Below are 25,533 nucleotides of genomic sequence, written 5' to 3' on the forward strand. Positions count from 1 at the left end.
ACAACTCAGGAACAGCCAGATGGAAGACAGGCACAGGGCAGGTATGTGGGAAGGGGCGCAGAGCTTTCCCTGCCTCCTCTGGAAAGGCCACTCTCCCAGCACCTACCTAGTCGGGGTTGGGTCCCCTGGAAACCAACCCCCACCCTTAGGTGCTTTCCAAAAGTCACCTCATTAACATAAATTCTGATGTGGTTGAAAGGTACTTGTTATAAATAACAAAAGATAACTTTGTCTCTCTGATCACTTAGGAAATTCCAGAGGTTTCAGGAGCTCTGTGCTAAAAACCAGGATGAAGACTAAATATATATTTCTTATTATGAATCACAATGCCACACGGTGGCTGGAGCTAGAGCAGCAATTTTGATCCATGAGGTGATCTGGGAATGGAAGTCACTAAGAGATATCCAACAAGAAAGAAAGAGTTCATTTTGAGGGCGTTCTGGAGCAGAGTTGCCATATGGACCCTTAGGCAGTGTAGCTTCCAGCCTCCCCCCCAAAAAAACTTTGATTACATTTAAGCCACTGTTGTTTTGCACCTCTGTTACTTTTTGCCTCCACTTAATTCTAACTAAAACAGCAACACTTCTAGGAACACCCCTTCAAAAGAGGACATGTCATTCGCATGCACATTTTTTGTTCTTTCCTTCTGCTTCCTGCCTGGAATGTGGACCCGAGAGCCAGAGCATTGGCAACTCTTTTAGTCAACTTTGAAGATGATAAATAGAAAGAGACGGGGTGCCTGATGACTGTGGGACTCCCTGGCCAGCTCTGCGCTTATTTTCTGCGGGAGAAATAAACACTCTCTTGCTCAAGCACTGGTGTTGCAGTTCTCTGGTACCAGCAGCTGAATACAATTTATAACTGATAAAATCTGTAATTCTGTAAAGAATCTGTGCACTCAACAAAGCAAAGCTTTTTATGACTTTATTTTATAACAGCTGTTAGTTCTCAACTACATTGGCTATAGATTTTTGACAGCGGAGACAGGTACATAGGTATCCGACGTGTAAAGCTTGTTTGGTGACTCCTCATCCTCAGTATGTTTTCTGGACAACCACACATGGAAGCAGTACAGGACATTCCTTATCCCTTTGCCCCAGACAGCTTTGCTGAGCCTGGTGTCAAAGCGCACATCTGAGATACCATCTCCTTCGAGGCAAATTTCTGGATCTTGAAGAGTGCCCAAGGGCCAGGTGTCTTGAAGCCCACTTTGCGGATGCACTTGGGAGTGTTGGCGGTGTATTCTCTGGTCTCTGGCTCCTTGATGACAGGCAGAATCACCCTTCTCAGCGCCCTTCTTTGCCTGAGCTGTGCTCCCGGCCCAGATTGGAAAGGAAGAAAGTAAATGGGAGAGGGAAAGCACCGTTGCCCCAAACATTTTTAAGTTATTGAAAACTCTTTGTGATCCTTGCAAATGCCAGCATTATAGCTCACTGCATAGATGCTGCATGATTTAATCGTACAGGGCCCAATTTTCAGGTGTTCACAACTTTTTCTTTCATTTACTTGCCATTCTAATCTAATCCATTCTATACTTAGAAAAGTCTTCCACATTCAAGTATGATTACTATCTCTGTCATTTCCTACTGAGACTCACAGTTTTCATGTTTCTAGTTTCCTCCCACCAGCCTAATTCATGAAGAAAGTTAAACTGGGTCTGAGTAAACTCAGTGGCCTTGGAGACACCCTCTCCACCTGCTAAGGGATAAGAACTTGGGAACCTAGGAAAAGCAACTCTATTCTACTCCAACAGCCCTCAAAGCATCTTTCCATGGTCCGCCACCTGTGTGCAATTTCGAACCCTCCTCTCTGCCATTCTTGATTCCAGACTTTTGCTTGATGACTAAATTTTGTTTATTTGTCACATTTCTTCTGAATGACACTTCAGTTGCACTGTCTGCCTGGATTTTCATTTTCCTTTAGACTTTGATCTCTGTCTGCTACATTTCCTATAGCCTGGGTGCCAGTCCCCGCCCACTCCTGTGTCCAACCTGGGTCATTCCAGGTATAACATCAAGTAGTCTCCCCGAGAATTCCTGTTGTATGTTTTACCTACTTGGATGAATTTTGCTTGAGTGTCTTAGGTACTTGAATTTTCCAGACTCTCAGGCTTTTAACTCCAGGCATGACCTTTTTGGGAGAGTTTTTTTTACTGTTTTCCTTGTGGCTGGAGATGGATATTCCACTTGTTCTGGTTGATCAAAACTACTTTCCAGAGGCTTTGCCTTTTTTCCAGATGAAGTTTCTGGAATATTTGGACTATGTATCCTATTTGACCATCATTTATACTCTGTACTTTGAAGACTTCTTCCCATTGCCTCAAAATATGACCCTACTTTCATTTTGGACTTTGGATACCTGGCCTTCACTAGACTGAATTTGCAATATCCAAATTTATTTCTGATTATTTGACCCTTTATCCTGGAAACTGAAAACCTGTCCTAGTTTACCACCCATCTTGCTAGCTTTTTCACTAATTCCCCTCCTTCCTTTAGGATTAGCTTTCCTTACTCTCAGTTTTCCATCTTTACAGGGGAGAGGTATACTGGTAGAGCCCAGTCCCCCAGGTCACTCTGGTTTGCTAGGAGTCAACCACGACAACCAAAGCTGCTCGCGCATCTAGTAGGGAGAGACTCACCGGGTTAGTGCGGTGAATTGTGGTAGCCCCATCAAACTTGATCTCACGAAGTGTCCACAGTCGTATCAGAGATCTATCCTGGGTGAATCCTGACAATACCAGTGCTAGCGTTCAGCCAGCAGAAGCTTACATTATTCAAGTTCTGCTACAGTTAGCTCTCTTCTTCTCCCTAACTATTCCACGATCCTGACAAACAAGCAGTTTGTAGATGATTACTCCAAACTGAGGAACAATGGCAACTGAGCATGTGCTCGGGTTTATTGCTCTAAGGACTGTCAATAACCAGATTCCAGAGACACTTACTTTGTGCCGTATTCAGGTCATGGAGCTAGTTTTTTTTATATCAAACTTTTCTCTTTGTTTTCATTGAAGTATATTTGATTTGCAATGTTGTATTAGTTTCAGGTGTACAGCAAAGTGATTCAGATATATATATATAGTTTTTCAGATTCTTTCCATTACAGGTTATTACAAGGTATTGAATATAGTTCCCTGTGCTATACATTAGGACTTATTGTTTATTTTACATGTAGTAGTTTGTATCTGCTAATCCAAAATCCTAATTTATCTCTCTCCCCCTTTTCCCTTTGGCAACCACAAGTTTGTTTTCTATGCCTGTGAGTCTGTTTCTGTTTTGTAACTAAGTTCATTTGTGTTGTTTTTTTTTTAGATTCCACATACAAGTGATACATGTCTTTCTCTGACTGACTTACTTCACTTAGTATGATAATCTCTAGGTCCATCCATGATGCTACAAGTGGCATTGTTTCATTCTTTTTATAGCTGAGTAGTTTTTCATTATATATATTATATATATATATATATATACACATCACATCTTTATCCAATCATATGTTGATGGACCTTTAGGTTGCTTCTATGTCCTGCTATTGTAAATGGTGCTGTTATGAACATTGGGGTGCATGTATCTTTTTGAATTAAGAGTTTTCTCGAGTTATATGCTTAGGAGTGGGATTGCTGGGTCATATGATAACTCTATTTTTAGTTTTTTAAGGAATCTCCATACTCCTTTCCATAATGGCTGCACCAAACTATATTCCCACCAACAGTGTAGGAGGGTTCCCTTTTCTCCACAACCTCTCCAACATTTATTGCTTGTGGACTTTTTAATGATGCCCATTCTGACCTGTGTGAGGTGATACCTCACTGTAGTTTTGATTTGCATTTCTCTGATAATTAGTGATATTGAGCATCTTTTCATGGGTCTATTGGCTGTCTGTATGTCTTCTTTGGAGAAATGTCTATTTAGGTCTTTTGCCCATTTTTGCATTAAGTTGTTTGTTCTTTTGTTATTGAGTTGTATGAGATGTTTGTATATTCTGGAGATTAAGCCCTTGTCAGTCGTTTGCAAAAATTTTCTTCCAGTCCATAGGTTTCCTTTGCAGCGCAAATGTTTAGAAGTTTGATCAGGTCCCATTTGTATATCAAACTTTTCTTATGACTTTTTGTATTGGACATTTAACAAATACGTCATTGTTTTCCATTAATATAGTCTCCAGGATAAGAACCTATAAAGGTTATTGTTAATAGGGACTAATTAGGTTTATTTATTTATTTTTAAAGGTGGTACTGGGGATTGAACTCAGGATCTTGCGTATGCTAAGCATGCACTCTACCTCTTGAGCTGTATCCTCCCCTTAAGGTTATTGTTAATGGAAAATTTATTATTTTGCCCTTTTGGTAGATTAGCATGGTTGTGCAGATACTTATCTGTGCATTCTCCGGATCTCAATGCAGTTACACTCATACTGTTCCTTCACCACTTTCATTATGTCTCATGAAAGCCTTAACGCCTTATGTCTCGTAAAGTGCTTAAAACGTTTGCAAACACAAAGAAGAATAGCGTGTGAGAATTATGTGACTGATGCCAGGTGGTAAACTGTAATGAGATGAATGTGCTGTATCCATCTTTCTAACTAATGCCTGATTACAGGGCGGCTGCGTCTCCTCTCCTCCGAATATGCTAGAACCTTCGCAAAGGTGTTCATTAAAGTCTGAATTATGCAACTAGGGGTTTAAGTGATTTCACACATTAACAAGGACTGGTCTTGTCTTCTGCCTTTTGTGTTTTCAGTGTGTGATTTGATTTTAGTTTTTGTCAGGCAACGAGAACCTGGGAGATTTAAGGGCAGTCACTTCAACAGGCCGTCTGTTTACTCCAGGCAGTGCTGGGTGACAGCGCTAAGCTGATCATGCAGATAAACAGCTCTGGAAGAGGGTCTGCAGTTAGTCATCCAACAAGGCAAGGCAGTTTGGTCATCCTTTCAGGCCATAATTACATTCTATTCCAGTAACCAGTGGTAATTAATTGTACTTTGCACCCAATGTAAAAATAGTCACATACAGAGGAAAGTGCAGTGTCTGGTAAAGGCCACGGGCATTCTTGGAATTCAGGCTAGTTTCTTTGAATGGTGTAAAGGAAGTGAAAGCCTCACTTTATCCCAGAATAGTATCAAGTTGTAACAGGCAGCTGACCTGTAATCGTGCCCGCCCCCAACTCCCAAATGAGCCTTTAAGTTGGGTAACTTTTGATAACAAAAGCAAGCTTTACAAAATAAAGCATTCACATGGCTTACATCCTCTCAAAAAATAAATAAATAAATAAATAAATAAGTAAGTGAGTTGTACAGACCTACACAAAGCTTCACCTGGAAAAGCACTTTGGAAGAAAGGCAAATAAATGTGCAGACCACTGAAGATCCATTGAGTGTGGAAAGCTAGATTAAAAAGCTAGAGGGAACAATTTAATTTGATCCTTTATTTCTTGATGGAGAAACTGAATTCAAGGAAGGTAGTAGGACCTGCATAAAGTTAGTTAATGGCAGAGCTTGGATCCAACCTGCAGCTTCTGAGAGTGAATCAAGCGCTCTTTCTACAATATAATACAGCCTCAGAGCAGGGAATGAGGAATAACTGATTTTTCTGTAGTCTAGAACGCTAGAATCTAGAGCCTAGGGGAATTCAAAAGCAGTTAACATTCTGTTTTCCTTAGGGCTAGACTTTTAATTTCTTTCTTAATTCAGACATTTTCATGCAGCTAATGGAAATAAGACTGCAGAGTCTTTTTGGGTTTTTTTTTCTGTTGTTTTGTTTAAAGCTTTCTAAACTTTAGCCACTGAAGTACTAATAGCATGATTTTTGACATATCTGCTTATCAACTCTACTATGTCCTTTTAAAAAAAGGTATTTCAATTTTATTTTAAGAGGATATGTATCCTTGCCATAAATGGAGAACGAGAAAAATAGAATCATTTGCCATAAGTAGAAGGCAACCTTAGAAATGAATATAAAGCAATGTCACTAAATTCTCTAAAGATCCTCAGTCTAAGGCCTGCCCTTCTTTGTTAAAAAGGAAGATTAATACAAATTTACATCAATCTGAGACTTAACTTTTGTTATAATCAGAAATACTGAAAGAAAATTGAGAAGGGAATAAAGTTCTTATTGTGGTTCACTTAGATAACACTTCAAATAACCTCTTTAACCACTAATTCAGTTTGGAGAACGCTACTACAGTGAATGCATTTACTACCATCAATACTTAAAATTAAAGTCCTTTAGGATCTTGTTGTTCCCTGCAAGAGCTACACATAAGAAGCAGTCTTGCTTTGTGGAGGCCCTGGATATATGCAAACACATGGTAGCTAAGCTATATGCAAGGTTTCACCTCTGACTTGATCTGTTTGGATTCACATCCTGGCTTTACTACCAACTATCTGTGTGACCTTCACCAAGTTGTTGTTCTCTAAGCTTCAGTTTCTTCATCTTTAAAATCACAGTAAGAGTGCTTGTTGGGGTGGTTATAAAGATTTAGAGGTCTAATGCATATAAACACAGAGTGAGCGCTTAATAAACATTAACTTAGTTATTTTTTGTTATATTGTACACCGCACTGCTACACTCTGGGCTCTGTAAGGAAATGTATATAAGCCTTTCATGGCAGGAAGAGTAAACTATCATTATGTAGAACAAAAACGTTTTTAGGTAGCTGTGCAGGACAGATCAGGTTAACTTCCTCCTCTTCGTGGGAGACTTCTGCTACCTAAGAGCCACTTTCCACTTTTCCTTCCCCCAGGCAAATTTCTCTGAAAGGGTACACCAAGAACCCACAGTTAAATGTTTGCCCAGCAATTTGCCACCCACCCCTACTGGTCTGTTCTACCTCTTCTGAGCCAACTTTTCATCTTGGCAGCCTTTCAGCTTGCTGATGGGGCCACCCAGGGTCAGGGGCATGTGTGGGCTTCTTAAGGTTGTTTCCCAGGGCATGATGACTACTGGAGCTGGAGTTGGTGAGGGAGGCAGGTCAAGTCAAGATCTGGTCACAGATTCTGAAACGTTTGAGCACAAGGTAGGGAACTGAGCAGAGAAGTGATGGAGGGTGTAGGCCAGGCATGACAAGAGAGGAGAATGCATGATGAATTGAAGGGACCAAAAAAAATAAAAAACCCAGCAGGATAAATTTTAAAAAGGCAGAAAAAGTTCTGTTGGTAACACTCCCGAGTAAGGTACAAGAAACCTAATAAGCATTTTTTCCAACTAAATAATATTGCAGAAAAGATTGTGATTTAAGGAAGATAGCATAAAAATGGATGACACTAAAGTGACACAATTAGAAGAAAAAAGAGGAAGGTGTTTGTTTAAGAAGCAAGGCTTTTATAGAAGTTTCCCACAGCTAACTTTATGTCAGCACCTGTCTGTTCTGTGTAAATATGTGTTGTATACATGCTATATTCTTATCAGTAGCTTTGAAGGCCTGCTTTTATTTTTGTTGACGTATCTCTGTGTGAAAAACAACAAGAACTTAAAGATTTGATTTCCTTCCCTAAGTCACATTCCTTGACTCTAGCCAAGCCTCACAAAGAGTAACAGACTATAAATTCCAGTCTTTTCCAAGCCAGACTGACTCTGAGGTGGGGTGGCTGTTTGGTTTCCATTAGAAACATTAAGAGAAATAAATTATTTTGGACTCATGGAAAAATGTGTGTTACAGAGAGAAAACGTCCAAATTTGGAAACTAGTGATCTAACAGTTAAAATAATAAAAAATCGATTGCCTTCTTCCATTACTTAGAAAAGCACAATTGAAAATGGACACACTGAAAAGACTGTGGTGACAATCCTTCACGTGTCCATCTCTCAAGATTACAATTAATGTGTGATAAAACACAGTGTTAATTTTTTTTTTTTTAAAAAGGTTTGCCTCCCAGCTAGGTGATAATAAACATCAACCAGCGTCAAAGTGGACTCATCAAAGATGGCAGTTCTCAACACTGGCTGCACACTGAGGAGCTTTAAAAAACTGACACCTGGCCCCCACGCCCTGCAATTTGGATTCAACTTGGATGGGATGCAGTTTGGGCATCCAGCTTTTTCAGAGCTCCCCAGGTGACTCTAATATGCAACGAAGTTTGAGAAACACTGAAAACCTTGCCACTGAAAAGTGGGTCCAGGGCCCGGTAGCATTGCTATCATCTGGGAGTGTGTTAGAAATGCAGAGTGTCAGGCCCCACCTCAGGCTGCTGAAGTAGAATCTGAATTTTGCCAAGATTCCCACATGGCTTATATACACATTAAAGTCTGAGAATCACTGCTGGGAGGAATTCTGGTCTTTGATGATTTTTTCTTTCTCTGATGTTGGATAGTATTGACATGATTAATAAAAGATGAAAGAACAATTGCTCAACTTTTCTTCTCAAAAACTCAGGAAACAGACTTTCATCTCTGACATTCTGCAGATAATAAAAGGTGAATGGTATGAAGTGAGATCCATGTATGTAGGGTTGCCAGATAAAATAGAGGATGCTTGGTTAAATGTGAATTTCAGATAAGTGATGGGGGTCTTTTGGTTTCTTTTTTTCCTTTCTTTTTTTTTCTTTTTGTGAAAGTGTGTCACAAATATTGCATGGAATATACATATACTAAAAAAACTATTCACTGTTTATCTGAAATCCAAATTTAACTGGGCATCCTGTATTTTTATTTGCTAAATCTGGTAACCCTACATATATTCCCAGGAGTGTCTCTTTGCTCTCTAGGCTCTCAGTAATAAAGAGGAAATGATACCATAAATGGCCAAGTGGCTGTCTAGACTGATTCACTGTAATGTTCTCATCCCACCCAGACGGCCAGGACTGTTACTTCCTTAAGCCGGGCTGATGATTCACCCAACTGGGAGAGTAATGGGAAATTTACTTGCTGATTCAGGAAGACATAAACCTCGGCAAACTTTTCCTTCAGACTAAACCAAAAGAAAAAAAAAATGTCCAGAGCAAATGTTCAGTGCAGTACAATATATAAAACACTTTAACTTGAGGCAGCAGGCAAATTCAAGGGCTTATAATAGCATGTTTTCCATTAGTTGATTAAAAGATTTGCACGGTTTGTTCCACCATTACACTCAGAGACTGGTAATTTTCTTGAGAATTACTGCTATTTGAGCCCCTCATAGGCCACTTTCCAAGAATACATTTTAGATCCGTTTTCTCAATACTGCATGTTGTTTGCTAATAAAGTAGCATATTCTTGAGCAGAGATGTGGATGTCGATTGGATGACCACCCTCCCTCTGTCCCTGACTCACAACAGGCTTTGCAACCATAGGCAAATCTGGTATCTGTCCTTCCTCCTGGAATGATTGTTTATTTTTATACTCTGTACCTAACTTCTCAGGTTGTCTTCAATCCTTCTTCATTCTGTCCTACAATTTTGCCATTTTTATTTTTATTTTATTTTTATTATTTTTAATGAAGGTACTGGGGATTGAACCCAGGACCTCATGCATGCTAAGCATGCGCTCTACCACTGAGCTATATTCCTCCCCCAACCATCTTAAAATAAGACCACTTGTTATCAAAATCGCTAAGCTTTGGTAGAAGAGGAATCTAAATTTACATTAGCCAAGTCTGACCTTTTTTTTCATTTGGAAAATTTTTCACCAGAGAAATCTGAATAAAATAGTCACAAAAATATGTAGTCTTGTTACATTAATTATATTTTTAAAAATTCCAGATTTGATTTTGAGTAGGTTGAAAACGGAAATGTAGATATCAGTGCTTTTTTTTTTTTTTTTTTGACAATCCTAGTTCTAGGACCTGAAAGCAAACCAACTTGTTTCTAGCAAATGCAGGCAGAAACTTCCATTCAAAAGCAAAACCCACAAATGCCATATTCTAGAAGTTTCCTAACCACTTAATCTCTGCAGACATGATGATGAAGGCTAAAAGTATTAAGTACCTCGTATATACTTAGCAATACACTAGGTGTGTTGGGGAATACAGGCACAAATGCTTCGAAACTCACTCTATCAAGAAACGGAGTCTATTTCCCATACTTTGAACCTGGCTTGGTCTTGTAACTTGCTTTGACCAATGAAATGTGGCAGACAGAAATGATGTTCCGGTACAGCCTTGGCCTCACGAGAGTTTGCAGCTTCCACCTTTGTGTCCTTGGGACACTGCCTTGAGAAGCCCCCCTGGTTTCAGGGGCCAAGTGGTAGATGAGAAGCCACAAAAAGGAGAATCGAGGCAGCCCCTCCCCCAACAGTGAGCACCCACCCACAAATGCCTGAGTAAGGCCATTTTGGACCTTCTAGTCTAGCAGTGCCTCCACCAGAATGATGCTGCATGGGTGAGCCCAGAAGAGACTGACTGCCTGCTTGTCTACCCAGGCAGAATCATAAAAAATAATAAATCATCATTTTGAGCCACCATGTTTGGGAGTGGGGAAGAGGATAGTTACTTAGCAACAGGTAATGAAAACTCCCCAAAGGAAGTTGTTAAAAAAGCAGATCTCAGGTCCCCATTCCAGAAATTCTGATTTAACAGGCCTGGCCTGGGATCCTGATCACACTTTCCACACAAGGACTCCAGGTGGAGGTGATCCTCAGACCACCCTTGGAGAAAACATGCTAGTGAGATGCCTTCAGCACAGAGCAGAGCTGAGGCAGGCAGCCACATCATTGTGCAGCACACCTGCAAATGCTGCTCCTGCATTTGTGCAGTACACGCTCCCAGCACCACAGGCAATGTCCGGGTACAGACAGAAGCCTTTTTTTTAATATTTGAGTAAAAAGAGCAAATATATATCTAGTTAAGCCATATATATATATAAAATATATATATATTTTATGCCTCCCCATTTGCCTAATATGGATTGATTGAGGAGGGGGTTGAATTGGGGAAGCAGTAATAGCAGAGGCCTCCTTGGGAAACAAAAATCTAGTGGAAGCGTTTGAATGAAATTGATATGGGCTAAAGTCTTGAAGTAAGAGTAAGGTATTTTTAAAAAGCAGCTGAGGCAGAAGGAGAGAGTGCAGATTTCTTTGAGCTTCGTGAAGACAGGAGACAGACTAGGGAAGGCAGGTAGATGCTCAGGGAGGTTTATCTGAGGAGGAACAAGACCAAGTGCAGGTGAATATTCTGAAGCTGCTCTAGAAGCACGAAGGTGAATCTGCTGGAGAGAAGCAGCCGAGCCTTTTACTTCGGTGTGCACCCACGATAGGTGCGTCATGGAACTTGGCTGGTTTGCCCGTTTAAAGGCCTGGCTTTCTGTTGTGCTGGATGGTAATACTCGGAACGTCTGGTTCTGCTCTTAACTGTCTTATATATGTGAATTCTGCTAATGTGTCATTGGATGAGAGTGTTCCACTGCCAGGAGACATTTGAAAACCAAGGAGTTAAAGCATGAAGGCAGTGTTATTTAATTGAAGAGAAAGATCATCAGACCAGTGATATTTTAGTTCCAGAGATCACTGCTTCTCAGTGGCAGATGAAGTCAGACTTGGTCTTCTTGTGCGTCTCTTTTGCTCTCAGGAGGTTATAGGAACCCATGAAGCCGTCAATAGCTGCCTTCTCCCCACATCCTTTGGTGAGTTCTACCTGCATTTTCTTTGCCACAGTGAAAGTGAAATAACTTGTGAAAACCCTAATTTTTAGTCTTGTAACAAAACTTCTACTCAGAAATCTCCCTTTCAGGAGCTGTTTGTAAAACATATGTTGCTGAAATAGAGTACAAAAAAAAAAAAAATAGCTACATACAGATAGCTGGTATAAAAGATCCTTCCTGGCTTTTATGGGTTTGAAGACTCTCTGACACTCACCAAATTATGATTTTTTTTCCCTTTCTCTTGGAAAAAAGGTGGAATTAACTGTCACTTTAGGAAATCACACACATATATGTGTGTGTTTGCCCAGAATATAAATTATACATATTGTAATAAGGGAAAACAATGTTTGCATAATTATAGTAAGAATCTTATTGTCTATAAATCGTGATAACTTGCAACTCAACACATCTGTATTTGTCAGGATTGGCTAGGATATATTTCAGTAACAAATTAACCCACAAATCTCAGTGACTTAAACCAGCAAAAGCTTGTATTTCACTCTATTGTGTATACGACACATTTAGGAAAAATATATGATACAAATATCATGTTTTTTATTTCTATCTATGTACCAAGACAGCATGAGTAGAAAATAACACCAATTAAGCTTTATAGCCAATAAAATTCCTATAAAATAGTAAGTTTTTTTTGTCAAGGCTAAAATAAATTATCGCTAAATATAAATTATCTCTAAATATCTCTAAATATAGCAACTGAAGTGTGGTAAGACCAAGAAACAATTTTCAAACCATCACAGCCACAAAGCTAAGATTAACTGAGGAAATGGCTTATTAAATTGACATAGTTTCTTCAATAATTAAATTGACATAGTTTTCTCAATATCTAAAGACAAATGTATCATTTATCACACAAAGAAAAAGTTTTAAGCCAGCATTGCCTTTTGGCCACCACAAAAATACCATGCCAATGATCAAATAATTTTTACACATAGTTTGAAACTAACAAAACCAGATTTGTATAACAGTAAGATGGACTGGGGGGAATTATTTAGATGTTGTGTAATTGAGATAACTGATTAGTTTTGGAATTAAAAATTGGGGGTACATGTGTGGATACTTCCCCCCTATAGAAGTACTGAGATTTAGATGGGACAAACTCCTTGAGGACAAGCTGTGTTACTTATCAATCCACTGTGGGCATATGTTGTATTTGTAGGTGTGGTTGCATCCCTTTCTTTGTAGAACTACCCTCTCTCTGTCTTGAATGGTTAAGAACATCCTATCTACTATAGTGCTGTGCATATCCTGGCCACAGGAGTGATCACCTGACCCAGGCATGGCCAATTCCAATATTTCATGCCTGTAAACACATTCCGTCACGGACGGAAGGATCGTTTCAGGGGTGAGCAGTTGTTCTAAACGGAACCAATAAGAATCATTGCCTGGAGCTGATATACTGATTTGAGAAGAAGGCAGCTTTTCCAGCTAGGATGGGATTGCTGCACTTTGACACATAGCCTGAGATGGTAGGTGACCTTCTTGCCTTGTCAGTTGGGGAGTCTGGAGCAGTAGGGGAAGATAAGATTGAAAAAAAAAAAAAAAAAAAAAAAAAAGAAGCCAGAGCTGGAAAAGGAAAAGGGCAAAAAGTGGGAGGGTGGGGTGTGGGGGGAAGACTGTATTCCCTGGAAACTGTGTTGCATTTGAAGCGAGAACCAATCCTGAACTTCCTGTTTCTGCGAGCCAGTCCATTTTCTTTTTGCTTTGGTTCATGTGAGTTGGGTTATTGTCACTTGCAGTTGAAAGGGTCCTGACAAACACTTCATTTTTGAAAGCCTTGTAGGATCTGCCACAATGCCATGATATCTTGCACATAATACTGAGTCAGTAAAGGTTTTAACTTAGTGATAGCATAGATAAATCCATCTTCCGGCATCACTGAAATGTGTTGTAGGTGCCATCACCTAATTTTGTGAAAACAATTATTGTTATCTACTTGATTCTTTAACTCAATTCCAATAAAAAATTATCTTTTTTCCTTTAAAGTTCCATTTCCTCTGTGTAACATTAGATCCTCACAGTATGACTGAATTCTTAATTAATGTATCTGTGGGTAACAGCATAAATGTGGTCTCACGCTCTCTCTCCCTATGTATCTATATATCTGTATGTCAAGCTATTTTCACTTTTTAAATTCATACAGCTTTCATTTTTGTATGATTTCTTCCTGAAATGTCTGTCATGCCATTTTCTAGTGCTCATGAAAATTTCCCACTGAAGACAATATTGAGAGTGCTTGTGAGATTCTCAGACATGTTTACAAAATCTTATTTAATCTATATTGTTAATGGCTATAATTTAACGGGAAGATAAATATTCTTCAAGATTTTTCCTTCTAGTCCCCCATAACACCTTTTATTAATTTCATGACCATGACCAAGTCTTCTCTGAAACTACTTTATAGTAATATATAGTTATAAAGCATATGTAGTTATATGAAAAAGAGAAAAATTTACTTCAAAATCTGGAAGCAGAATCCTTTTATAGGGTAAGAAGATTTTTTTATACTTAGTATTTTATTTGAAATTTTGAGTCTGGCAATATAAGTCCCAAACATGATCTGAAAAATGGGACAAAATAGAGAAGCCTGAATTGCTCAGAATTAAAAAATGAGAGAGATTTAGACATGGTGTTGGCCCAGAGTGAAGAAATGGGGGTTTGGAACAAGAAGAAGAGAAAGAAGAGGGCCTGGTGGAGGTGGGTGCAAACACCACGATGGGAGGTTGGGAATCTGAGAAGAGGACACAGGCAGGGAGAAGTTCCCACAGTAGCAATGCTGAGGGTTTTAAAGAACAGGACTATTAAATATTCACCTGCAAAACAGTTCCTTTCACCCTTGCCCTCCAACTTTCCACAGAATTCTGCTACAAGTAACTAGTTTGCATTTAGGCTGCTTTGTGGAATCAATGTAAAAGGGACCATGTTCCATGTGTGGTTGACATAGTATCTGCAGGGCTGAGTGAACAGATCAGATGCAGAAGGGAGGTACAAGTGGGACTGAGACCTCCATATGGGCTGAAGCTCCTTTGAGAATCCTGGGAAACATTGAGAAGGATGCTGGCAATAGCGGGAATTACTTACAGTCCACCAGATACACATCTCTCACATGCAAGTAAAATATCACTTTACTTTAAAATCAGCTTGACTCTAATTCAGAAACCTTGTTGCTCCTGCATGACCCCATCAATTCCTGTGGCTTTGCTCCATCCACAGCCTGCTCCCTAGCCATCGTATTTGAAGATGAGAGAAGTGTCCCAGAAAGGAAGGGCTATTGAAGGCAGTAAGAGGAAAATCAAGAAGATTAGAAATGTTAATGCCAGAGCAGATTCTGTTTTGTTTTGTTTTTTCATGACATTTGGCACATTGTAGTTCTGTGATGACTAAAGTAATTTAATTACTTTAGCCTTAGTTAATTGCAGATATTAGAAACAGAAAATTTGGTGCAGGATGGAGAAGAAAAATGGAGAAGAAATAAAATTTAACCACTCGTTTTTCCTGCTATGGTGCTATAAAGTTGGAAGGGACTTTAGAATTCATCAAATTCAATTATTTCACCTCTGTGGATACCATCTATTAACTATCCTGTCCAGTTTGGGAGCCACTAGCTACATGTGGCTATTTAAATGAAATAAAATTTGAAATTTAACTTCTCAGTCATACTAGCCACATTTCAAGTGTGCAGTAGTCACAAGTGGCTAATGTAAGTATTTGGACAGTATAGAAACAGAATATTTCCATCCCTGCAGAAGGTTCTGTTGTGTCCCTATCAAACGATCAACCAGCCTTAGCTTAAATTCTTTTTAATGAATGTCATTCACTATTGTGTTTTGGGTCCAATGTAATTGTTAGGTTGTCCTTGAAGTTTTCTTCCATATATTTATCCTAGATATTTTGCATGTATGAAAATATTTATTCTTTGTAGGGAGCATTTTATTACAATAACTGTTCAAAATTTTTTGTTAATGATAAAGATATTTTGAAGTGAAATAGAATAACTAACCTGAAATAGTTAGAATAAAAAAGTTAACTCAGTTTTTCAGACTCTCATTTATGCCTAAAGAGTAGCATTATCTCCATAATAGTAATTTATTTTTTCAAAACTCAAAAGAAAAAGAAACTAATTATAGAAATGCCTTTATGCCTTACAAAACTGCTGGACATGTACCAAACCTTTTATTTAATTCTTTTATATTTCTATGAGTTAAATCTAATGCAATTATGTGATTAAAAGCTCTATATCTGACTCCTTTTCTGAATGTAATAATTTCCTATTAAATCCTAACATTTAACATTTCATGAAAATCCCCTGGCACATTTCCACAAGGACTGAAAGGTGGAAATCTTTAATTAGTCTTCAAGTTTTTGGAGGAAGTAAGAGTGGAGAGTTTAGAAAACCCCTCAAATGACTCATTTAAATGAATAAAAAAGGTGAAGGCATCAGCCCATCTGAAAGAGTACTGCTCACAAGAACTTAATTCATGCTTGTTTCATTAATACCAACAATTGAACGAGCTTCCATAGGGCATATAAAACTCTATTAGGCACTAAGAAGTAAACTGACTCTACTTTCTGTAAATAATAATAACCTTGTATCATCCAGAAAACTGTCAGTGCTTCTGTTTTAGCTACTTAGAAAAGTAGGAAGAGTGATCAATATATCTAGGACAATTTCTATCAAAGTAGGGTAAGAATACAAATGTTTGGTACTCAAAATTTAAATTTGCTCTTTGAGGAATTAAGGTTAGGATTAGGTTAGTCAAGGTATGACTGAAAATCCTTGTAATATCTACTTAAACAAAGATAGAGGCATATTTTTTCTCTCTCATAATAGGTTTACTTTCCAAGACAGGAAGATGGAATGATGGGTCCATGGTTATCAGAAACCCAGACTTTCTACTCTGTAATTCTTAAATCATCATCTTCATTACCAAGTATAACTCCTCATATTTGCAGTTAGACTGCTGCAGCTCCAACCATCACATCCATATCCCAGGCATCAGCTGTAAATAAATTGCAGAGGAAAAAGGACTCCTGATAGTTAAGCTAGCCCCTGTCTATGAGGTTTCCTAGTAGCTCCACCTGACAACTTCTACTGACATCTTCTGGTCATCTATAATGGAGCTGGGAAATGCAGGATTTTTTTTGTTTGTTTGTTTTTGTCTTTTCCAGCTAGACACATGATTGCTACCACACAATAGAGGAGTATTACCAAAGGGATAATGAATATTGGGGAGGTAGCTAGCAGTCTCTGTCAGAGCAGGTGGATCATCCCTTCCCTGTGTTATACTTTCATTGTTGCATTGGTCACATTGTATCTCCTTATTTATATAGGAGACAGAATTGTGTTGCAGTAAAGAGCATAGGCTGTAATTAGAGTGATCCTATGCCCCAGTTCGTCCTAGATAGTTCCGGTGCATAGCTGTTGTACCAATATAATTACTGTCACCATCGTTATTACTCTGTAAAGTCTTCCAGTTGGACAACAAATTAGATGGTTACTTTAGCCATAAGTGACTGGCTGAAACCGCTAACACATCCTAGCTCTGTGACCTTCACAAATTACAGAAACTCATTGAATTAGTTATCTGCTGCTGAATAACAAATTATCCCCAAAATGTACTGGCTCAAAGCAACAAAAATTTATTATCTCACAGTTTCTGTGGGTTAGTAATTAAAGTGCAGCTTAGATGGATAGTTTCTGGCTCAGAGTCTCTTTTGAGGTTAGATGTTATCAGGGGCTGCTAGCATCTGAAGGTCTGACTGGGGAGAAGGAGCCACTTTGAAGATGACTCACTTACATGGCCTCAGGTTCTCACCATGTGGGCTTCTCCCTAGGGCAGCTTGTAAGTTCCCACCACCAGGCATCTGGCTTTCCATCTGGGAGAGCCTTTTATGAAAGCCTTTTATGGAAGCCTTTTATGACCTACTCAACAAAGTTGCATGGTCACTTATTTTGAAAGCAATTCAAAAGATCCAGCCCACACTCAAGAGGTGGGGAAATGGACTCCACCTCTCAAAGAGAACCTAGTTTAACATTGCCACACTTAGTGTTTTCTTCTGTAAAATGGGACAAAATTACCCATGTGCAGTAATTGTATTATTCTGAAGATGTGTAATCCATATAAAGCATTTTAATGGAGCACTTGGCAAATACTGAAATATGTCCCTTAATAAATGTTAGCTAATTTTATTTACTTAAGTATTTGCCTAATTAAACTGTAGGTTTCTGGCAGGGTTCATGTTTGATTTGCTTTGGTAATTCAAGCTCCAGTTGCATTGTAGGGTATATAGGCGGCACTTAATAATAAATGTTTGATGAGTAAATTAATGGTTAACATATTCCTTAATAAAGTTAGTTAAGTGAAGTGTTTCTGTAAGTGGAAAGAAAATGGAATAGTCATGTGAATAAATTTGTTTTATTTGTGCTAAAATCAGATTTTCATAGCTCTTTATATAATAGAGCATGGAAAAGTGCATACTAATATAGTGTGTACTAAGTTATGTCACTTTAACAATATTTACTAACATATAATGCTATTATAGGATCACCTTGTTTTTTTTTTTACTGATGTAGTCAGTTACAATGCATCAATTTCTGGTGTACAGCATAATGTTTCAATCATACATATATATACATATGTTACCTTCTTATGTTTTTGATATTAAAATATCTCCTGCAAAATTGTGTTTTGGAGACATATGTCTAGCTATGTCTTTTTGGGACATGAGATAACTTACTTAATATGAAAATATTTTAACAATCATTTAGATGACATATCACTAAACAATAGTAAGATGAAAGCATGTATCTAAGGAAAAGAATTTCAGGACCTATATACATACATATGTATTATATGAATGCTGTGTTTTATCATTAATGACACATTTTCAAGGAAAAAATAAATATATGAGTAATTTTGTAGACTTTACTTTTTAAAGATCTTCTGATTATCAGTATTTGCATTTATCATAAATCTGAGGGAAAAAAAGGATTAGAGGTTTTGGTTTATAATCTCTGGTATCAGTAGGGCTACATTTATACTAAATGATTAGTAGGCAGAAAGCATTAGCAATAATCTATCAAGTGCCAAAAACATTTTAAATTATACCACATGATTTCTTTTATGGCTCATGACATTTTAAAAAAATTGATTTAAAAAAATTCTATGTTTTTAATGTATTATTTAAAAAATATGTTTTCTAATTCTGAACATACTGCAAACACTTTGCTTTCTATATCTAAGCTTCTAATTCGCCTTTCCAGCAATAGAAGAATCACTTAGACAATATTACCCTCTTTCAAACATGGATTTTTTTTTTTTGTATTATATATGCTGTACTGATAAATGTGATCTATCTCTAGCATACATCAGAGTACACATCAACACTTTAAGGCTTTAAAACAAATTAAATCCCTTTAAGTAGTTATAATTAAGAAGATTCTTTAATATTTAATTAGTTTAAGTGGAATAATACACATGATTTTCCTTTTATATTTTTATAACATGTTGATCACTTGAAGGGAAATTCTGAAACCTGCCAGGCATGTCCTTGAAATAAAGAATGCCTATTGTGAAAGTAAAGTGGTTTTTCACAATGAGATGCAGAGAATTCCAGGAGTGCACAGGACGTTTCTTGCTATTCATGATTAATTTTTATTTCCTTCATAAACCCCAAACCCTAATCCCAAATTGCAACAAGGAATAAAAAACAGCTACAAAAGCTTAGAAACACTATTCTAGATAAAGTTAGTAGTATAATCCTATTTCTTTGCTAATTATAAAAAAATTCTTGAGCTTTTTCTACTTATCGAAAAGTACATATCCATTTATTCACTTATGCAAGAATATTTATTATGTTATTCCATTCATGTGTTCAGTCTAAGATCACAATTCCTTTTTTTATTCATACATTCATTCATCCTTCAACAAATACTTCTTGGTTTCTTGCTATTCAATAAGAACTGTGCTGAGCATTGTGCATTTAATGATGGATAAGATTAACATGGTCATTGCAATTTTATTTGTTAACTATACCTCAATAAAGCTGGGGGCGAAAGACCAACATGTCTCTTCTCCCATGGAATTGTGGATGAAAAATGTTGCCTGCCATGTCAGTAAACAAAGGATGTTGCAGCCGTCAGCCACTACAGCCACCCTCCGCTGTGAGCCCTGAGGAAACTCAGGATGGAAAAGAACAGGATACTAGATAGCTAAGGTGCACATCAAAGGAATGGTTTCAATGAGCCCAGACTCTTGTATCTTCTCATACTTAGGAAAGTACTAAATTCATAAACTGGAGATGTCTGGTTTTCTTTCATTAATCTTTTGATATTTCACTACCTGATTGTTGTTGCAAAAACTCCTATATATCCTGGCTCTTCCCTTACCTCTTTGGGGCAGTCCCTCCGAACATTCTGTCTCCTGGTCTTGAAGTCCTCAGCAAGTCTGCCAAAAAGAACATAATTCTCAACTTTCAGGTTGTGCATTTTTTTCAGTCGACAGAATTTACAGACAAAATTAATCAACAAAGTTCTTTGTGATTTTTTTTTTTTTGATGTATTAATTCAGCACTGCATTCAATGTTATGGAAGATGATATAAATTAAGAAAACAGCTAGTTTTAAGAAACTGATAATTTCACTCGGAAAAAATCGAAGATGCTTGAAAACATCAAGAATTAATATTAAATAGACTTCTATTCAAATACTGTTAACACCACCAGAAAGTTAACACCAGAATAATTAAATGCTAAGCTATGAATTGATTAGACTTGAAAATACAAGCCGTTTTAAAGAAAAAGGAGACTATGCTCCCATGGAAAGCTCCCTGGAGAAGATGAGTCTTGAGCTGAACACTGAAGTTTGGGTGGAGTTGGGATGGGAGAGCAGATGAAAGAATGATATTCCAGGTTGAGGAAAAAAGAACCTTAGGAACAGAGGCCCAGAGGAAGTGAGGAGTGTGGCATATTTATAAGACTGGAGGAGACTGGCACAGGTCTTACTTTACCGAAGCTTCCTGCCCAAGGTGCTCCGCTCCTTTCAGGCACAGAACGAGAGCCTGTTCTTCTGTTAACAGGTATGAAAATTACTTTGTGTTGTGATTTCAGTTTTGGTGCTTTGAATCTCAGTTTTCGTGCTTTGAATCTCAGTTTTCTAGGGTATCTTCCATCACGTGTTATTCAAACCCTAGAAGATTGTTTGAAAAGGACTCTGAAGGCAATAGAAAAAAAAAAAAAAGATGCTCAGTAAATACACATCTCCAGGAGGAAATATGGCTGGATAGTTAAAATGTAAGTTTGAGTCTAATAGAAACAATATGTTTTATGTATAGTTTCTTAATCCACTCACTAACTTTCTCTTCATACTTGAGGTTATGTGGTGATGTCACTATTAATTTTTAATCTTGGCATTCATACATGGACATTCTTAGGATTTTTGTGCAAAAGTAATCAATATGGTCTTTTCAATTTGACCTTTAAGTCCCATGGTATTAAAGAGAAAAGATGAAAATTTTAAAACCAGATTATATAAGTGAGATGAGTACACTAAATGCATGTTGGAGAGAAAAGAAATATTCAGATGGTGAAATGTCATCTGTCAATCAAGCTAGAGATAAAAGACAGTACATATTTTATTTGGCTTACCAACACATTTAGTCCTGAGGGGAAAAATCAAAAGAAGTTTCCTGGAAAGTAAATATTCCTATTAAGCAAAAGTCCATTTAAGTTAAATCCATTAAAAAAAAAAGTTGAGGAAAAAGAGTTGCATTTTTGTTTTTGAAACTTCAAAAGTTTAGTTATCTCTGCTTAGTTCTTTGAACAAGGGAACGAAGATATTTCCACATTTTCCCCAACATTTATCTGAAACTTCTTACGTTTGCAACTAACTTTTCCTGGTATATGGAGAAAGTGTTCTAAATGCCACAAATGATTGATTTCTTACTGTTATGAAAATATAAATATATTACCTGTAGATAAAGATGCGAAACATTTCCCCTCCTTGATAAAAAAGAATGAATAATGCCATTTGCAGCAACACGATAACATTTCACCATCTGAATACTTCTTTTGGTCCCCATTCACTCACATTTCAGTGGGCCCATGAGTGTTGTCAGTGCCTCGCCTTCTTCCTTTTCCTGGTTTTCTCGTTTCTTCCCTCCACTCCTCGAGTCTGTTGGAGCTCTGTCCTGGATCAGAAATTGAGGAGTGAGAGGGCTTACTGGGCCCAGCCAGAGTTTAGAAGAGGGCACTCTTCTGCCCTCCCTATCTGGATGGATTTCCAAGGGAATTAATTGGTTCTCAGGTTTTTAAGGTCTTTTAAAGCACAAATGACCCTTTGGGTATATGTGTACATACCCATGGCCTCTTCCTGTGCCAGAGAACATGATGAGGAGAAAGGTACATTTGTATTTATGTTTCAGTATTTGTGTAGAATTGTATGTCCCATACAGTAATTTCCTTTAGGCAAGTGCTGGACCATAGCTTGTAAAAACATGCCTAATGTTTTGCTGCATGTATTTTCATCACATTTGAAAGTCAAAATATATAATGGAATTAAGTACTATATATTCAGATTAGACATTTCAATTTATATACACATCCCTTCACAGGATTAAAAGCTATTAGATTAGTGTGCATTGTAATTGAGTTTTAATAGTTATGTTGGAATAGTTATGTTCAAAACTACTGTTCTAGTAAGTTTTTAGGATCCACACAATGCATTTATACTCAGTCCTGTTCACCAAGTTCTTTCGCATGTGATAAACAATATGGGGAAACCACTTCCTCTGCGCAAAGTTTACTCATCATTTCATCTCCATTCATTCATCCAGTCACCATTTTATTGATTGCTTACTATATGCCTGGCCAGATGCTAGTACATGCGAATATAAAGGAAAAGGTCAAGGTTCCTTTCTCAGTCCTGCTGTCAGGGGCCTGGGCGGGGTGGAACACACCACAGCAAGCAAGCCCCAAGGGGCCTCAAGGTGCATATTCCTTCTTCTAACTCTAAAAGAATATTTTTACTCAAGTGTCGTAAAGCCACGAGTTAGTTATTCGAAATCACAGGACTTCAGGCAACAAACTAGGAATAAGGTTTTGACTAGTCTGACGTTATTTAAAACGATTACCGCCAATTCTTTGCCCATCCTTCCGTGGACCGCTGAAGTTCAGTTTGAATACAACTCGCCTGGAAGAGGCTGTCCTAGGAATCTGGGAGTTTATAATTAAGTCCAGTGTTTGTGTGTGGGTTAGAGCGGGGAGGAAAACAACCGTTAATTACAGAGTTTCGTTTGTGAGAGCCTGCCAGGCTTTTAAGTAGCAGAAACCCAAGAAACGGATAAAGCTTTCCTTATTTTTAAATAAAAGTCGCACAGGAGTTCCCGGCGCAATCCGGCTGCTCTTGGCGCTCGGGTGGACGCGGGCGGGTTGGGATGCTTGACCACTTCCAACCGCCCCCCTCACCCCCTCCAGACCATCCTCCCGGTGCTGGGCCCGAGGCCCTGGTCCAGGAGCACTGCCGCTGGAGCTCTGAGGGTCTGGGGCCCCGGCACAGGAGTCCGGTTCTCGAGAGACGAGGCGACAGCGCGCACGGAAGTGCGGTCGGCTCGCCCCAGTCGGAGGCCGACTCCCCTCCTCCACTTCCTCCTGTGAGATGGCACAGCCTCCCGGGCGGCTCCTCCTCCAGCTCTGTCTCCGCCCACTGGCCGCGGCAGCACTCGGGCCGGGGGTGCGGCGCCCATCCCGGCAGTCCCGAGCCCGAGGCGCGACTCAGCGGGAGGGAGGCGAAGGGCCGCCCGTGCTGCTGTCCCCGCCCCGCGCGCCCTGCGCCCCACTTCCCAGGCGGCCGCTCGGAAGCTCAGCCCTCCTGCCTCTCCCAGGGCTGTCCGGTACTCGCCGGGAAGCGAGCAGCCGGCAAGTTTCGTCGCAGGCAGGCGGCGGGCCGCGGGCACCGTGCGCTCCGGGAAGGGTGGCCGAGGCTCCGGGCTCAGTGCCCCGCGCGCACTTCGGCGATGGCTTCTCCGCCGCGGCGGCGGCTGAGCTTTCGCCCCGGCCGCCTACTGTTCCTTCTCGCTGAATTCCTGCTGCCTCTTTGCGGCGCCTTCAACCTAGACGTGGACAGTCCTGCTGAGTACTCCGGCCCTGAGGGAAGTTACTTCGGCTTCGCGGTTGATTTCTTCGTGCCCACCGCGTCTTCGTAAGTGGCCGCAGTTGGAAGGGGAGTCGGCCCCCTCCCCCATCGCGCTCACCCACCCGTGATTCTCCACAGAGAGAGATCTCTGCAAGAGATCCCCGCGTGTATCTGTCCGTTCCCCCTTACTCCCCCTCCCCCCACGGGGCGATTTAGGTTGTGGGTGGATGAAACATTTGGGGGAAATGAACCCCCGCACCACCCACCACCCAGTTCCCCCTTCTTCTTTCTTCAGAGGGAACACTTTGAAGCAGACCTGTGCTTAAAATAAGGAGAAAGTGGCAAATCAACAAAGGCGGGTCCGGCGGGACGCCGCGCCGCCTCTACCAGCGTCCGGGACTTGGTCAATTTCATCTCCGAACTTCTTTTTCTCCGGTACCAGTTAGCCTTCTCCGTACTTTTCTTTTCTTTTCTTTTTTTGCTTTACAGACTTAAAACACCCGTGGTTTTTGCTCTCCCTTAATAAGCCCTCCCCCATTCTTTACACCTCTCAGTCTAATTCTATTTCTCCTCATTTACTTCTTTTCCAAGACTTTCTGATGACTTAAGTGACCATTCCGTCGTAGTCAATTCATTGTGTCTTATCTCTGAGACTATCAGTTCTCTGCACATTTGAGGGTGAACAGATGAATTGAATGTGTCATCTGTTCTTTTTATAGGATTCATTATTTAGGTCATTGTTCAGAAAGAACAAGGGTGTTTGCTGAGTTTTCACTGACTACAGGTAATTTGAATACTGTAGTATTTAAGAATTCAGTTGTTTCAGATTGCCAACGTTTCGCGTTGCATAGGATTTGGAGCAGAGTTATTGTCATTATTGGATTAGAAGTTGTCTCTGACCTTACCGAACGCTGACATCATTCTTACCACCCCACCCCCTTTTTAGCTTTAGAAATACCGATTAAATAAGTGTTCATTGGATATCTTCCGACGTTTAAAAGGGAGAACTGTTCTTAGGTTCTTTCTAAGCTCTTAGAAATTTTAACAACATAGTTTTGTTTCCAAATTCTCTCTGTATTTTGAAGTGTTTTTTTTTTTTTTTTTTTTGTTTTGTTTTTTTGGAGGGAGAGGGAGGATAATTTTAATGGCCAGTACTTTTTAGGACCATTTTTCCTATTCATACATGCCTAATTTGAGAATGGTCTTAATATTTTCCCGTGACTGTTAGAACATTCAGCAGGATTTATTCTTTCTGAATGTTGCCAAATATCATTCATTTTGGTGACAACCTTTGCAGCAATAAATAGGTTGAAAGGCAGTTAGAGGAAACTAGTAGTGAACTCAGTTTTGTTTGTTGTTTCCAGCTTCAGTGCTTTCTATGAGACCTGAGCACAGATTTTCCAAAATAAAAATAATCGTTAACTTCAGGCAACATTTACTGTCTTCTCATTTGATTTAATTGTTTTGTCAGCCTTTTCTGTTATTTAAACTTTTTCTTTGTTTCCAGATATTTTTAAGTGTATGCCTTTATTGTGCAGAGGATTTTGTTGCTCCAAAGGTGCTCTTTTATATTTAATTTCTATAGAAATTCTAATAATTTTGAAATATATGTTGGGTTTTTTGGTCAAGAGTTAGTATTTAAAGTAGCAAGAGTTAACACTGAATAATAAGTTGATGGAGGGTTTTGCAACTGTTGCTCTTAATTCTGTGGCAACCCTCTGAGTTCAGTAGTGTAAAGACACATGACAGAATGATAATTTTCAAGTGTTTTTACCATGGAAAATGCAGTAATCTTGAACTGTTGGCATGAGATATTTCCTGTTTTTGGTTACAAGGCTCAGTGGCT

The 25,533-nt window shown here is 39.0% G+C and overlaps 2 protein-coding genes across 8 annotated transcripts in view; one reads left to right on the plus strand and one right to left on the minus strand.

The window, feature by feature from the left end:
- Positions 1 to 398: 398 nt before the first annotated feature.
- On the minus strand, positions 399 to 23,189 carry LOC116663700 (60S ribosomal protein L31-like). Of its 5 annotated transcripts, XR_004319984.1 has the most exons (6): positions 22,687 to 23,189; positions 21,645 to 21,744; positions 20,566 to 20,768; positions 19,948 to 20,005; positions 2,639 to 2,742; positions 399 to 1,308 (listed from the first exon to the last, which is right to left on the minus strand). XR_004319984.1 is itself a non-coding variant. In XM_032479886.1 (2 exons), exons 1-2 carry the CDS (start codon positions 20,044 to 20,046, stop codon positions 1,084 to 1,086), a joined length of 324 nt encoding a protein of 107 aa, XP_032335777.1. In that variant the 5' UTR covers positions 20,047 to 20,168; the 3' UTR covers positions 399 to 1,083. The 5 variants fall into 5 exon arrangements, 1 of the variants encoding a protein (XP_032335777.1); XR_004319983.1 differs by lacking the exon at positions 2,639 to 2,742 and having other exon boundaries at positions 22,931 to 23,189; XR_004319981.1 differs by lacking the exon at positions 2,639 to 2,742.
- A 98-nt stretch (positions 23,190 to 23,287) lies between these two features.
- The window catches only part of ITGAV (integrin subunit alpha V), a 77,765-nt gene continuing 75,519 nt past the window's right edge, over positions 23,288 to 25,533 (plus strand). The window contains exons 1-2 of one of the 3 annotated variants that reach the window (XM_032479882.1): positions 23,612 to 23,753; positions 23,983 to 24,122. Coding sequence is in view for 2 of the 3 variants with exons in the window: in XM_014563032.2 (XP_014418518.2) it covers positions 23,569 to 23,753 (185 nt within the window). In the remaining variant the exon portion in view is untranslated. Of the gene's footprint in view, positions 23,754 to 23,982; positions 24,123 to 25,533 lie in introns of all 3 variants that reach the window. The other 2 variants (XM_014563032.2, XM_006189240.2) reach the window with 2 other exon arrangements.

Source organism: Camelus ferus, chromosome 5, assembly GCF_009834535.1.
Source record: "Camelus ferus isolate YT-003-E chromosome 5, BCGSAC_Cfer_1.0, whole genome shotgun sequence".
Lineage (NCBI taxonomy): Eukaryota > Metazoa > Chordata > Mammalia > Artiodactyla > Camelidae > Camelus > Camelus ferus.